This window comes from Mercurialis annua, linkage group LG4 (assembly GCF_937616625.2).
Source record: "Mercurialis annua linkage group LG4, ddMerAnnu1.2, whole genome shotgun sequence".
Taxonomy (NCBI): Eukaryota; Viridiplantae; Streptophyta; class Magnoliopsida; order Malpighiales; family Euphorbiaceae; genus Mercurialis; species Mercurialis annua.
In genome coordinates this window covers 30,556,454-30,573,409 of record NC_065573.1, presented here as the reverse complement: position 1 = coordinate 30,573,409, position 16,956 = coordinate 30,556,454, and the positions used below count along the sequence as shown (strand labels likewise).

General features: G+C 33.3%; 1 protein-coding gene across 1 annotated transcript; it reads right to left on the bottom strand.

Annotated features, from left to right (window-relative positions):
- Positions 1 to 5,103: 5,103 nt before the first annotated feature.
- LOC126678009 (D-2-hydroxyglutarate dehydrogenase, mitochondrial) lies at positions 5,104 to 15,710 on the bottom strand. Its single transcript, XM_050372856.1, has 16 exons — positions 15,572 to 15,710; positions 15,175 to 15,488; positions 14,848 to 14,949; positions 13,751 to 13,798; positions 12,620 to 12,690; positions 12,113 to 12,231; positions 11,817 to 11,912; positions 11,609 to 11,718; positions 9,377 to 9,457; positions 7,782 to 7,882; positions 7,060 to 7,168; positions 6,437 to 6,542; positions 6,073 to 6,158; positions 5,875 to 6,000; positions 5,517 to 5,613; positions 5,104 to 5,431 (listed from the first exon to the last, which is right to left on the bottom strand). Exons 1-15 carry the CDS (start codon positions 15,651 to 15,653, stop codon positions 5,518 to 5,520), a joined length of 1,647 nt encoding a protein of 548 aa, XP_050228813.1. The 5' UTR covers positions 15,654 to 15,710; the 3' UTR covers positions 5,104 to 5,431; position 5,517.
- Positions 15,711 to 16,956: the final 1,246 nt, after the last annotated feature.

Genomic DNA, 16,956 nt, shown 5'->3' with positions numbered 1-16,956 from the left:
TAGGATGAGATATATTGGACAAATGTAAGGAGTTAAGAACGAAGAGTCGTAAATGCAAATTAATGAGTTGTCTACATCAGTCAGTGACAAATAAGAATTGCGAGCGAATGGGTTGTATGCATCAGTTGACAACGAATGAAGAAATTGAGCGACGAGTATTATTATCTTTAGTGAAAAGACATCATTAAGACAAACTATCATTGGACTTCAGTCATAAACTGAAAGTTCAATTACAAGGACAAGAGCCTATAGTATTGCATGTTAAACAAAGAACAGATGAAAGAGTCATGTATATAAGATCAAAGCGAAAAGATTAAAGATGAGGGATCACAAGGCATCAAAATACACCTGACATCACGATAGAGGAAGGCAGTAATATGAAGATCGTCAATGATGAATGACGTATGATACAAGAAGCAGATAGCTGGAATGATAATTCCACGCACTTATAAGTGTGGTGAAGTGAACACGGTGTACTTATTATGAAGAGAGTTCAAGATGTTAATGGTTTAAGATAAGTTAAGAAAGTGTATGAAAATTCGAGGACGAATTTTTATAAGGGGGGGAAGAATGTAATACCCCAAAATATTTAAGTATTTAATTGGACCACGTGTCCAGTGTTAAGTCGCTAGAATGGCGATATCAGAAAGATTTCCGAGAAATTAGGATAAATATTAAATTTTAGCAGGACGGACTCGAAAGGATTATTGTGAAAGATTTAATATTATATTTCAGTTTTAAAAGTTGGAATTAGAATTGGAAAAGAAAAATACTAAGAAAGTCGCAAAATAAAGTACATGGACTAAAATGGTAATTTAACCATATAAAACCCGAAGGGATATTATTTCGCCAAGGTCCGCGAAATGTTTTATAGTATATGTGGTAAAAGTTTTGGGTCAATCGGAGACCTTTTAAAATTTGGACGCGGATGCGTTTTGGGCTAAATTGTCACTTTTGAGAAGTTTAAGGGCTAAAGTGTAAATTAGCCAATTAAGTCTCGAGAATAGTAATTAAAAGATTATTGACGGAAAATAATAATTTTTAAGTTAGTATTATTTATATGAATATAAATAATACATATCGACTCGAGTTAAAAGGATAATTTAACCGTTTGGTTAAATTAGAAAGTTTAAAAGAGAAATGGTTTAAGTTAAAGAAATGAAGGATCAAAATGGACAATTAGCCAAGATATATATAATAACTTTCCTTAAGAGTAAGGAAAGGAAGTGATGATCAGAGGAAGCGAAAGTTACAGAAGCTTTCGACGATCGATTACGATCCGTCGCCGTTTCGCCGTTTCTCGTCCTAATCGCGAGTTCTTTATATCGATTCGTTCAGAATTCGATTCTCTATCTTCGCCAAGCTTCAAATCGAGGTAAGCTTGACGTTTTTATTGTGAGAATTGATAAATAAGGGTTATTTCGTTTTAACGAATTAAACGAATCGTAATCGCGTTTCTATTGGCGTTTTTGATGATATTTGAGATGGTTATTAATGGAAATCGTGCTAGAATCGACTATGGACGTTTAAGCACGTCGGAAATGGCCCGGGGAACGAACCCCGGGGCTGCACATCGTACAGCCAAAGGCTGCACGAACGTGCAGCAGACTGCACGTTCGTGCAGACTGCTGCACGAACGTGTAGCAAGTGCTGCACGAACGTGCAGCACAGCAACTGCACGTTCGTGCAGCGTACTGCACACACGAACGTGCAGTACACTGCTGCACGAACGTGCAGTCCTTCGTTAGCGGGAATTGTTAGTTTTGGGCTTTCTGGGCCCTGACGCGACGCAGAAAATCGATTTCAAACAATTTCAAGTCGTGTAATCAATCGTGATTCGATTGAATATCAAAACGTAAACTAGGACGTTTAAAAGAGAAATATGATTAAGAGATTATCAAAGTTAAGAATCGTAATTGAAATACGATGATGTTAACCTAAGTTTATAACTTAGGAGTTTGAATACTAAGCCCACGTTTATGGATTAAACGTATAGGTAATTCAATTAAGTAGCTGACGTACCGACAAGCTACCAAGCCATTTAGCTGGAGAGGGCACGTGATTGGAAAATGCATGGAGCTTACGCTTGCGGGATTATAATAATGCAGTTTTTGGATAGCGGTCACAGTGAGTGGCAATTTACTTTCGCGTATTATTATTAAAGTTATTTTGATATATTATAAATATGATTATCAATACGTCGCATTTATATGATTTGCTTATATAAGAAGGTATGTTTGATGAATATGATTATATGAATGCCATTATATTCATTGTTTGAATATGAGTATCTAGCATGCGATCCGAAGAAATCAACTACCTATTGGGTGTCAATAGGCTGTGTGATCACCAGTATTTGAGTCAGTCTAGCGTGTCTAGATTGTCTATGAGACTACGAAATGCGCATACGATAAGAATGCGATACGAGAGTGAACTCGGTTAAATTAACCTGAGCCCCACGAGAGCGAACTCGGTTAAGTAACCTGAGCCCCGTATCTAGTGGATTGAATGTACCAGTGAATTGAACTTACACTTGGAGAATAAGAGATTGGTCGCGGCTGACGTGGTTGAGTGTGAACACTCCCGGGTCGGACCATTTGGATCAGTTTGATTCGAATATTCGGAATAAGATAAGTTCAGAGTTTAAGATTAGGGTTTCGGTCGGATCTGTTATTTATAAATATTATGTTATTTTTATATCATATCGAGATAGATATATATAAGTTTGAGTATGCGATGTGTATTTTGGTAATACCGATGATAAGTTGCATACTCACTCAGTATTTTCCCAAATACTGACCCCTCACTCTGATGTTTGCAGGTATTAGAAGTCGGATCAGACAAATCATCTCCGTTGTGCCAGAAGTCATTGGACTTGCACAAGTATGAGTTCCTAAAGCTGCAGTAGTCAGTAGGTGTCAGTACTAGATAAACGTTTTGACTTCAAACAATATTTTTATATTGTAAACTTTAATATGATATTAATAGTTATAAATGAATTATCTGAAAGGGGTTTTCATGAAAATGTTTTAATACATATTATGTACTATACTTTTATTTGCGAAAAATTATTAGAGGTTTTAGGCTTGCTACGGGTTTCGGAGCTACCACTCCCATTCCCTAGCGCCGGTCTCGGCTCAATAATTTGGGTCGTGACACCTTTATTCGGAGCTGTTTGCCGGTGTCCCATCACCGGTATTCCTCCTAACCTTTGTTTTCCATTATGTTGTCAGATACACCGGAGGCCAGAGCTCGGTTCCATTTGGTGATTTATCAGTATGCATCCAATAAAATAAATTATTACTGAAGTATACCTATCAGCTCATCGCTTTAACAAAAATTACAAAAAATGTCTATCAAATTTCTCTTTGGCAATCATTTTTTCTTGATTTCTTTTATATAAAAAAAATTCATCGCTCGTTGCTGTTATAGTACCGAACTCACTATTTTTTTAATTGATTTGAAAATTACAACCTTGTTCATAATGTTATATGAATGAAAAAAAAATACACATTTTGTTCAAAACTAGCATTTTAAAAACAACTATAAATTTTCTAAAGTTACAAAATAATAATTGTGTAGTTATATAATTTTGATTCTTCAACTCGGTACAATTTGACATAGTATTTGCGTGAATATCTGCCTCAGATCTAAAACTGCATCAATTAAATTTTGATTCAAGTCATACGGAGACTCTTGTACTTTATCAATTTTTTTAAAGAAGTCTCTACTTTGAAAAGGTTATCTCGGTCCCTCTACTTGTCATTTCACGATTTTCATGCCCTTTTCTGTGATTTTCCGGTCCCTCAACTTATAATTTGTGTTCCCCTAATCACCTAAAAGGACATGAAAATCGCGAAATGAAAAAGTACATGGACCGAGAAAAAAATCATTTTTGAGAGTGGGTGGAGCCCTGGGGGTCATGAGGGTCGTCCGACCCTCCACGCCGGAATTTAAAAAAAAAACACAGATATAGGGTTTTTTTTTCTTATAACGCCCTTACAAGTGTTAGGGGCTGTTTTTTTTCTGATAGAGGTGTAGCAAATTACCACATTTATACCATGTTTACTGTCGTTTGATTTTTCCAACTAGTCGAACACGAAAATTTTGACCCTTCTAAATTGAAATCTAGTTTCGTCCTTGTACCAGATAGGGGCCTTTTGGAAACATAGTGATAATATAAAAGGACCTCCGTATAAGTTTGGCCTTAAATTTTTAATTCAATTTGATTTGGAAAAAGAAATCAATGATCAACTAATATTATCCTTATACTATTAAGATTTATGTTAGCCATATGTTATGAGTAATGTTATGATATGCATGTTACTTATTTTCAATATTGCATGTTTGAAAATATTATTTTACTATTTATTTGGTTATGTTGATATGTAATTTTTGTTGCCTAGTTCTTTCTGTTGTGCTTGCATTTAATAAATTAATGAATAATAACAAATGCTATTTATATTTTGTTTTATTTTTTATTTTAATTTAATAGTGATTTAATTAATAAAAATGAAAATCCACAAAAATATATAATAAATAAATATATTCAAAAGAATATATAAAATTCCTTCTAATCCGATCCCATGAAGCAAAGAACAATAGTTCTTTGCTTTTTCCAAATCTTTTCAACAAGTCAGAAGCATAATATTGCCAACAACCACTTTTGACTTGTTCTCCAAATTGAAGATTGGCATATTCGGCCCTCAATTAGTGCAAATGTTCCCTTCCAATTAGTTCATTTTAAGGCAAATCTTACAGGCATCCATTTGCTTTTTGTATTCCACAACACAATATTTTATCGAGCTTTTAGATTAGTTCTATTCTTTATTGACTATTTTGTGCTCTTTTCTTATATTAGAATCCAATTTCTCAGGCATCATTATTGATAATATGCAATCTATAAATAATATTTCAGTCTATTAATGTTGTTGATGTCTTGATAAATTATTAAGCTTTTGCAATATAATGATGTGGGTGCAAATAACTATTCTGTTACCAACATGTTTTGGCCAAACATGACTATATCATAGATTATTTATAAAATATTATGGTTTATTTTGAAATTTGGAATAAATATATAACAAGCCACGTGCATTAAAATACATAAAATAAAACTTTACTCATGTACTTGTCTATGTAAATTGTTTACCATCACTGCATTGAATTTTAATTGCATCCATAAGGAGTATATAAATGTTTACATATCCAATACTGTGATGCATATTACCAATGAGCTATAACTCAAATGGTATAAGCGCTCGAGATTTATTTATTTATTTACTTCTTTATGTAAATCCGCGACAACTGTGTCAGGAGCACAAAATGATCTCCCTTCAAACTTGAGTTACCCCATGTAACTCTAGTCTAACAACACTTTCTTCCCCTCTTTTTGTTGCAAATGCCGATTACTCAATAGACATTGTGAAATCTGAATTATTTCGAAATCATTCTCCGAGAAGGAAAATTGTGAGTTTCAGATAGAGAACATAGATTCAGTGGTCTAGGTTCATTACCTCATTCGCAAGAACTGAGCGAGTGTGGAAGAACTTTATATGGGTTAAGTATTCCTTTAGGGTCCAGCAACTTCTTGATGGAACCCATGACTTGCACCTATTAAAGGGAAATAATTCAAACATTAAACTCCTGAGATGAGATTAGGTCGAAATAATAATTGTTATTTTTTGCATTTTATAAAATTATTGTTTCTCCACTTACATTTAGGTATTAGATAACTGAGGGTTTTCATTGCATAAAGTTGAAAATATCAAGAGAAAACAGTAATCTTTTAAAGTATAAGAATGAAACAATAATTTTGACCCCAACAATACTAGATGCATTCTTAATGTATCACATAGTTCAGAAGAAACATACCGTTTCACGTGACTTGCTGTAAAAGATCTCATTGGCCTTCATAAGTCCCAAGCCATGCTCTGCACTTATACTTCCGTGGTGTTTGGATGTCCACTCATATACATATGGCTCGATTTGTGCTAAAATCTGCAATCCCATTGAAAGTTTAGTCAAAGAAAAGTACCATGAGAACTACTTCTTCAGAGATTATCAAAGTACCGAATCATCATATTGTGGGGCTGATATATTGAGATGCAAATTGCTATCTCCCAAATGACCATATCCCACTACTTTGGCCTTCTGAGCTGTAATAAAATGAAAAACAAAACATGCGAAAATTAATATAATGATAAGCCCGGTGACATGAATCTTGATGGGAACAAGATCAATTGGTTTTGAGTGTTTTTAGTCATTTTATTTTTAGAGTTTAGGTTAGGAAATTGAAATTAAGCTGTATTTGAGTTCCAATTTATCTACTCAGTGATCTTGGTTCTTTAACCAAAGAGTGTCAAGTTAATTATCTTGGATTCTTATCTATCATTAGGTATAGAAAACCACTAGGGATTTAAGATAGTTTGCTTACCCAATCTCTGTCGCATTTCTTGTACAAGATTGTACATCTGTTCAACAGGTAATGACAGATCATATTTGTACACGGGCCCTGCCCTCATCAATGCTTCTGGTATACCCTGTGGCCAAATAAAGTGTACAACTACATTTATTTTTGAACCATCACATTTATTCTGTATTATTGTGGGTACTGAAAAATTGAAGTGTAACAGCATGAATTCCTATTTGTAAACATATAAATCTTTAAAAAAAACGTTCATCTCTGACGTAAAACTCTTGAGTCTTTCCAAATCCAATCCTTTCCTTTTAAGCGATCGACATTATTCTCCAACATCGTACCATATAAATTGGTTGGTAAACATTCATGATAAGCTAGAAGGTGCACCGATCTCGAGAACTGGCTTAAATGAAAGAGAATGGAGAATTTTAAGAGAGGAGTTGTACATTTTTATACCCTTTAAAATATTAGGTCCGAAATAGTGAGAGTGAGTACATTTGGATAAAATGAAAGGCACAAAATAAAATATAAAATATCTGTTCATAGATCATAATTGAAGTCCACAAAGGTAAAAATTCAACTCAAAAACTTTCAAAACATTGCATATAAGGAAATCAAATTGAGCAAGAAATAGGAACCTCACGTATATGCCAAAATGATGATGCTTGGTTTATGTCTTGTGCAATAACCCCATCAGAAATTAAACCAGATTCCATTGAACTAAGTAGAAATGCCTCGAGCTTCTCTCTGTAAACAATCACATGAAATGTGGATTTAGATAGATGGACATGTAAGTAACAGAAGGCAATTAACAGAACAAGGTCATAATACATCGACCACAAAAGGAGTAAAACAAATATCCATTTTGGTAATAGTAGACAATGAAAAGTTAACAGTAGTGCCAAACAAATTCAGCAACTGAAAACATCAAGACTAAGCAACTTTGTTAAAGGAAAATGTATTTGTCAGGACATCATTGAGAATGACATGCAGCCATGGAACGAGAAATCTTACATTTCTAAGGCGAAATTGAGGCATTTCAGGAGCTCAAAAAATGCAAGGATAGCAATAATAACAATAATCCCTCTCTACTTGGTGTTCCTAACTTATCAAATTACTGCCAAAGCTAAATGGAAGAGTCTAGTAACCCCAGAATAACTAAAGTCTTATCACATACATATACGATATACCAATATATTGTTAAAAGAATTCAAAAATCCATTTGGGACAATGCAAAGAATGGCTAGATAAAGGACCTCAATCTCAAAATACCAACCGATTTTTCTTATGAATATTCTGCAAGAACAAAAAGAACTCCATACAAAGATGCACAGAAAAATTATACAGCCAAGAAACTTACTTGTCATAAGATTCATCACTGCCTGTTGTCTCAATCAGAATATAGAAGTTGTGTACTGAGGGAGGCAATGGATTCCGAACACCTTCTAAATGGGTCAGAACCTGCTAGATGCAGTACATTAAGCATGACTCAAGCAAATGGATGATAAGACACCAACACAACTTCATTTACTTAAAATAATGAGCATACTTTGTAGGAGAATATTAATAAAGCAAGTTGCTTATATGTTGGAATCACAAATTTAATATTTTTTCCGACTATCTATAGTAAGGAAACTAAAATATACCAAATCATTTACAACTAAATTTACACCATGATCCACTCATCATAACGAGTGCCTTTGCGATTAAAAAGAAAACATGCAATGCTCATTTCTACTGTTTTTGCTTCAAAATTGCTCTTAATGTTGTTTTCTTAGAACTTTCAAGCAAAATTTAAAAGCTTTGGAGTCTAAAAGTCTACTTTTCAGAGAAACATGTATTTTTTCTGCTTTATCCCGAATTGGGAAAGAAAAAAACCAGACAGAGTATGTTTATAGATTTTAGAAAGAAAAAAAATATTGTTTTTCTAGCTAATAATACCAAACAACTTCTAGAACAATTTTTTTTTACTAAACAGCCAGATTTAATCATGACAGTACTATTCACCGGAAACACCTACGTGAACTGCAATATCACATTGACCTGAAGGCACCTACTCCAACTCATAAAAAGATGATACATCAAAGAAAGAAATCCAAACAAAACCACTTATATGTTTGACTTTAGGAGATTAGGGAAATGGATGGAGTATAACATAGCAGAAAAGAAAAAGGATTTTTTGAAGTCTTCTGTAGATATCAGAAATGGTAGAGAATTACGAATAAAGCTGAAACTTTCTTTTTTAAAATGTAAAACTCAGCTAACTAACAAATCCAATGTAAAGCTGATTGCCAGCAAAACTCTATAATCCCTTCAATCAATCAAAAATCTGTTACGATGGCTGGCTAAACACTGTATCCATCAAAATTTGAAAAGTGTCGGACTCCTTTTAGCACACAAAACTGAAACGATATCTATGTACTATTTTAGATTCAGATTTATTTAACCATTCAAAACGCTATCATGCAAAAAATAAATAAAAGAACGCCCATGTACTGTCTAGTAAAATTGCCAGCACTTATTTGACAAATTAAGCACGGGATATTAGTTATCTCATCATAATCCATTCAGATATCGTCGAAGAAAAGATTAGACCTGCTAGAGAACAACGTTAAAAGAAAAGCTATGTTCCATTTACATTTTGACATCTTATTCAAAATCATCACAAATTTTGACAGTAATTAAAGTTCGATAAATTTGGACTTTAGAATAGTTGCTCAGTGATGCAATTAGAAAACAAAAAGTAAGGATCTCATAATGATATTCTCTACCTTACATCTGATAACATGTATTAGATTACCAAATTGGTCAGAAATAATATTATGAATAGCTTTGGTAAACAATTGAATCGCACTACAGGGAAGCAGAGGCCCTCACAGAATGCCTTTGCAGCTGCTAGAGACTGTACTTCCTTGTTGCAAATGAAAAACATTAAGACTAGTATGACAAACTTACCAAATCCATTGCCTCGCTGTCCAAAAATTCAAATGCAGATAGAATCTCTCCGAGTTTCCTCTTTGCTTCCAACAAAAGTTTCTGATAAAAAGAAGAGAAAAGAAAGTGTGCAAAAAAAATTTGACTGAAAAGTAGAAGCTAAAATAAAGAAAGATGATGCAGAAAAGGAAGAAAGATAAGTGTAGCAGAGATGAGATTGTTAAACTTAAGATGGATGTGCGTCATAAAAGAATAAATAGAATAAGTAATGACTAAATTAGGAGAAAAGTAGGAGTTAGTTCTATTGAGAATATGTTACGAGTACATAGATTAAGATGGTTTGGTCATGTAAGTCGTAGATTAGTTGATGCTCTAGTTAGAAAGATTGAACATATTAAGGTAGAAGGAGTGGAGAGAGGGAGAGGAAGAGGAATACCAAAGCAAGCTTGAAAAAAAACAATTCAGCATTACTTAATAACTATGGGCCTTCCTGAAGAGATTTCTCAAAATCGCATTGAATGAAGAAAGAGAATCCATGTAACCGACTCCAGTCAAATTTGGGATAAAGACTATTTGATGTTGATTTACAATTTAACATCCAAAGGGTATTTCTTTTTCAGCTTTACTAGAATAATATTTTAGGAGTCCTTTATTCTATTTAACGTATTGTTTAGGAGTTTTAATTGATTTAAAATTTTCCTAATTAGTATTATTTTAATAAACCTAGTTTAGGATTAGTAATTCTAGTAGCACTATTTGGCAAAAAAAAAATCTAGTAGCACTAGGGTTTCTTCGATTATATAAAAATTTCGTTTGTTTTATTTTCATAGAGAGAACTAACAAAATCTGAATTCCCTAATCAACCAGAATTTAAAATTTGCAAATTCAAGAAATTAATAGAGAAAAAATAGTCAAAGCAAAGAAAGAACTTCATCATGGACTGCAGCAAGAAGAACATCTACAAAATGATTATACACAAGTGCAAAGGACAAAGGAGATCAACTTTATATTGTTCAAGATACCAAAGAAGCTCAAAGTGGTAATGTGTTCCCTATTCTTGTGTCAAAAAGATAGAAGTGTTTCTATTTCTTCCAACTTCCATGGAGGAATGGAAAATCAATGGATTTTTGTCTTTACAGCTTAAAAACTTCAAAATTCGAGGTTGAGCTTTCTAGGGATTAATTGTAATCTTCGTAGTATATATTTAAACCTTAAAGTAGATTGCTATTTTATATATAAATAAGTTAATGATTACCCACAGCCTGCTAGGGAGGCGTGCTGCCTATTGATCTGTGTTTCTTTGAATCTATAAATACTTAAAGTCTTATATTGTTTTACTTTAAAAGAGAGAACTAGCATAATTTCAGTTGAATTTTGTCGACTATATTTACCGAAAACCTAGGTGTGATTGCCTTAAACCCTCTTAGATGTGATTGCCTAAACCCTTCTAGCCTCTAGGTGTTGATTTTTAGAAGATTTGTCTTTCTCTTCTTCATTTTCCCTTAATTTCTACACCTGAAATTCTGAACTTAAGGTTACTTCCGCTGGTTTGCTATATTCTACTCTATCATACGCACAACAGATTTCTCAAATCTGTCCTAAATCAAAAGAGAAAACAAGAAACCTCAAAAACACAATTTCTAGTAGAATTACCTATCAAATTAAATTGTTCTCTTTTAAAAAAAACTGTAACATCAATTTCTAGTTAAATCTTAGTCATGTGGGAGTTAAATATGTTTTCTTTTGCCTATTCTGATAAGCCTTGAAGAAAATGATATAGAGGTCCTTTAAATATTAGCACTGATCATCCTACTTCAAGTCTAAATTTATGTTTTATTTCATTCTGTATAAATATATATAATACAATTGACGCTATTGGGTTTACTAAGGTATTTGCATTTGCATTTTGGGGAAAGCCAAACCAAATTGTCACACTGTTTAATTTTTGATCTAAACAATTTAAACTGCTAAACAAGTTCCAACAAATCCAACAGTAAGAACGGGAGAGACATCCTTGGACTAGGCAAAAAAATCTAGCTAAACATTTTTCCACTAGATGACCAAACTGATGCTAAAAGTACGTTTTAAAATAATCATGATCTAAGGTAAAAAGGAGAAAAAGCTTCACACAGCTGAAACCAACTATATTAGGATTAAGGCTTTGTTGATTTGGGTATTATCTCAATCATAGTGAGCATTATATGCCAAACATGAGATAGATAAAGGAACTTATTCACATGATCAAAATCATACCTGGCAGCTGAGATAATCTTGGCATGCCAGAAAAGCTATGTTTACTGAAGATAGCTTTGGGGGCGTAAGTATGGACACTTTAGTTACAATTCCCAAAGACCCTTCACTTCCTATACCAGAGTTAGCATAGATACACGAATTACATAATCCACTAAACAAGGAACATAACCAAAATACAAACGTAAAATCTAAAGTGTTTAGCACATACCTATAAACAAATGCTTCAAGTCATATCCTGTATTATCTTTACGTAATGTACCAAGCATGTCAAGCACACTACCATCTGCTAGAACAGCCTCCAGACCTGTAAGATAAACCCAGCACATGTTTAAGAATAAACAGAATGACTGTAGTCACCAAATTCTGCATTCAAGTTAGTTTTATTTAACTGTGAACATCAAATGAACCCAAAAAAGATATGGAGCGAGAGATAGAAAGAGCTGTATGTGTGTGTGATTTTCACTTTGTAGTTATCAAATTGCATTAGATATCAACAATTCTCACCAAGTATGTTTCCGTGTAGTGAACCATAACGGACAAGGCGCAGACCACCAGCATTAGTTGAAACATTTCCACCAATTTGGCAGCTTCCTTTGGCACCTAAGTCCAGTGGCATAATAAATCTGAATGAAAGCATAATTTACTTGAATAAAGATTCAATATGATGTCAAAGTTCCATCCGTGCATATTCAATCAAAAGGTCCAAGATTATGAAAAATTGGCTGGACAGAATTTTAAGAAAATCGAACACCATTCAGCTTCACGAGTACTTTTTTATGAAAATAAACAACATTCTCACCATAAAATTTATCAACAGTGATTGATCATCTCAGAGATGAGATGTTACCAGTTGCTTCTAACAAACTATCTAGTAATTGCCATTGTGTTTCAAGTAGGGAAATCAAGAATGAACTTCAAATTATTTGCATCATCCAATTTTTATTTATTTTCCCTGGTCCTTTTTAATATGTCGTGGGTCAAGACAATAATGCAGAAATTCTGGACAATTACCCTTGGTTATCGAGGAAAGATATCAGATTTTCCAATATGCATCCTGCTTCACAAACCAATACGCCACTAACCTGAAAAGTAGAGACAGCTAACCACTTTAAGAAGCATAGCATAGATGATCCAAATTTGCACATTATTAACAGGTTAGTTTTCATTAACAAATGGTACTACTATGATAAATAAACAATCCTACTTATAAAACTACCGAAGGATTACGATGGACTGGCAATATCACCAAAGTATTTAAAAAGATTTTACTTGGTTTGCACTTACAACAAGACCCATAAAAAAGACCTCATTTTTTTTCCACCTTGTTTGATGAGCATCTGTAATAATTCATTCATCTCTAGGGAACAAGACAGCACCAAATTTCTCCAGATTGTACCATGAGAAAATATCCAATCATTATCAAGAAACACATCAAATTATTTTTATTTTCTTGAAAACCACACCTTCTGCTCAAAAAACAAAACCACACCTCTCTTTCCAAAATCTCTTGGGGTCAAACCTCAACACATTCAATTAATCATTTCACAGCTGTTTACCCTGAACTAGACCCTTATCAATACCCATGATGGTGCATTTATCAAAAAATACCTACTGTCAATGACTATCCTACCTTGTAGAAAGCTGTCAGCCACACACGGGTAGTCTCTTATACTTCCTCATACACCCCTCTCCCTAAAGAAGGCTTTTAGACAAGGAACAAAAGCTCTACCATCTCTAGCATTTTCACAAGCAAATTCCTACCTCCGTAAATAGCAATTTTAACTATAGTTAACAAACCAGAATCTAAGATATAAAAAAACTGGAACATGTCTTCTACAAAACTTACAAATTATGATACACAGGTCCAACTTTTGTTTAGATTACAAACTACAGCTGCAAAACAGAGTCATGAAAAGAAAACACCCCCAGAATAGGAACTGGAAGCATTTCATGAGTAACATTTTGCATGTACTCTTTTCTGACTGTAGAGATAAATATGTGGCTACTGGGAATTGAAATCAGATCTTTCAGGCCACACGAGCTTTTGCATGTATAGTCATTTATTCTACATATGTAAGAATTCTAGAAAGCTATAAACATTATTCATTGCGCTCAAATTGATAAGTGGGATAAGATGCCTACCTTGTCAAAAGATATAATATTATTCATTGCGCTCAAATTAATAATCACCTGGGGAACAAATCATGAGTTAGCTTTACATTCAAGAGAGTAAAGAAGATTATTTATGGTGAATAAGTATACAAAAACATGCAGTCATATCTCCACAATTAACGAATGCATGTGATACATCCATTGATCTGTAAATGGTCGGGGAACAGACAATACTAGAATAGTAAATAGAACAGTTTATGGTCTCATCTTGATGTACTTAGGGAAAGTCACCAGTGCCCAAGGCCTATGCACCTACTTGTGTTCCACCTGAATTTGAGGCTGTTGGCATTATACATGTTTTGGCATGTGCAGTTGCAGTTGCATATGCACATTTGTAATATTCCATATCGTTGTTTTAGGAATACACAGAGTACAAGTTTGTCCACACTGGCATGGCCCAAGTCCCAATTATGATCCTAGTCCATTTCGGTGAGAAGGTATCTTCTAAATTTGTATTCTTCTTTCAGTGGTAGAAAAATCATACCTAATTTTATACTTCAGAAAAAAAATTTAGAAAATTTGGTTTAGATTTGGGAGCCTAAGGTTGTACATGAGTTGGTAACATAGCCAACAGCCGCTGTCATTGCCTCACTCCTTTTGTTGCTTTCTTCTTTGATTATATAGTTTCGAAGTCATTTCACATTTAGAAGGGTAATTAAGAATATTATATGTTGTCTTCAACAGAAAAAACAAAGAGAATATTATATGTTTTGGTAGTATTAATTATCACTTTTATTCTATTTCTCCATAATGTGGTAGTCCCTATTCTACAAGTCTCTATTATACTTGAGCATAATTAAGTTATTTTGGTGTTGAGAATTTTAGAATTCTATCAACTACTAAAATTTGAAAATGGGGACTGTCTAATTTAATAATGTCCCAACATTTTACATATATTGACTATGAACCGGAGTGGCCAAGAACCGTTAGAACATATATATATATAATTAAGTTTATTTTGAAAATGATAAGATGTCCCTGCACATTGCAACTGGTAATAACAGTATACTGTACACATTCGTAACAAATAAAGTAAAAAACATTAATAAGTAGGAGAATGACATTACCTCATCAAAAACTGGAACACTTCCACCGACAAGACCGGTATTTCCGCCTTGAGGAACAACAGCTAAATGTCTAGAATTACAATAATTAAGAATCTCTGAAACCTGCAAACAAAGAAAGCATATGTATCATCTGTATACTAAAATGCACTAACAAATAAAGGAATTATTTCCAGTGAGCCAAAGAAATCACTATATCACCATTGAACTTGTTTAATAACTCGAAACAAATCTTAATCAACAAATTAATTTAAACTCCTGCAAAATCATATCATTTTAAACCTAATAATATTTCTTCCAAAGTACCTTACATTTAGAATCAAACCATACCTGATCAGTAGTTGTAGGTAAGAGAAGAAGCTTACTGGAGCCTCTATACTTATGCATCCAATCAGTATTAGCAAATTCCAATCTATCTTCATCTTCAACAACATTTTTCTCTCCTAAAATTTCCTTAAAACGCGCTATGTCATTACTATCCAGCGTCTCAAAAACTGGATTTCGATTAACTATCGTTTTTGTACCAAAATCTCTCTTACTATAACACTGAAATGCGCCAGGAACACGAGGTTCTGTATATGTCTGCAATTCTCGGTTCTTCTGATATTGGAAGAACGGCGAGTCGTATTCTCTTCCATCAAAACCTGGTTTTAGAGTGATTAATTGCTGATCAAAGTGAAAGAAAATGAAATTGAAATTAAGAGGAAATTGTAAGTAAGTCAAATGCCTGGAGCGGAGAGGCGGAGAGTGGACTGACGGAAGATGGACCGTTGCCGGAAGATACGATGGATTGCTCTGAACTTCTCCATTGTTAATCGTTGAAGTTATCACAGTAAGCTGATTTGCTTGCTGTGTGACAATTTGTTTTCCGTAGATACCTACGTGTCATATCCAGTGTTTTTATAACTGATCGATTGGTCGGACCGGTTTACTGAAAACCATTGTTTTAAAACCGGTACAAACCAGCCACCAATCCGGTCCATTTAACCTTTTTAAAACGGAAATCCGATCTAACCGAATTAAACCAGTACAAACCGTGAAAACCGGACGGAACCGGCAACTAAAAAACTGGTTAAACCGGCCGGTTCTATTAATAATCTTGTATTTCAGATGAAATATCCACATTTATGCTGCTTTCTTTTTATGTTTGCTATGTTGACTAATATTTCCTCCCTAAACTATTATTAGTGATTTGTTATTATTTTTTCATCTTTCATAAATAAGCATAAATCAACAACTGTTATCAAAATGGATATGGAAAGACAATAGCTAAAATCAAATAATTATAATATGTTGTCATATATGAATCTCCTTCCTAAATAAATCGTAAATCAAATGATTCTTTCTAAAATGATTATGGAAAGAAAAAAATCAACTAAAAATTTATAATAAATATGGAGAGATTCTTAGGTAGACTTAGTCTATCACGTTATCTGTGGACTAACCTATCATACTATGACACGTCATTAAAATAATGACATTATCGTAATTTTGTTTATTACTTATTTACACTTTTAAATAGTAATATTACAATAGTGCCATTATTTTAATGACGTGTCATAATGTGATAGGTTTAGTTTATGGATGACGTGGTGGAATGAGTTTACCTAAGAATTTTTTATAAATATGTTGTCATATATAGAATGAAATCAGGAAAAAAAATCCATTCATGATATTTACCTAAATTATTTCTTTATTTCTTTTATTATTATTTTAAAAGAATATTACCCAGCAAATTGTTTCTTTTTTTCTTATTATAAAGTCTCCAAATCCAAGAAAAGCAAATATTGTTATTGACTTAATAAGGTAAGCCAAATCAATTTCTTTTTCGTTAACGGAAATTGATATCTAGTTTATTTTTTTTGGCAATTTCTTACTCTAGGAGGCAAACAATCAATTTATGCATGTGAAAAACTACTGATACATTTTGATAGGGAGTATTAGTTTGTATTAAATTTTTTTCATTTTAAATTTTACTAAACCGGTTCAACCAGCGGTTAAATCGATTGAACCGCAAACCGGTGGCCACACTGGTTTGGTCACCGATTCGGTTTTAAAACCACTGCTGAAAACCAGTATGTTGTCCGGTACAGTTAGATATAAAAAAAAAGG

Coding starts and splice junctions, on each gene's coding strand:
- LOC126678009 (XM_050372856.1), bottom strand. CDS start 15,653: ATGGAGAAGTTCAGAGCAATCCATCGTATCTTCCGGCAACGGTCCATC. Junction 15,489..15,571: donor TCTCCGCCTCTCCGCTCCAG/GCATTTGACTTA, acceptor CTCTAAAACCAG/GTTTTGATGGAAGAGAATAC. Junction 6,159..6,436: donor AGAAATGCGACAGAGATTGG/GTAAGCAAACTA, acceptor ATTTTATTACAG/CTCAGAAGGCCAAAGTAGTG.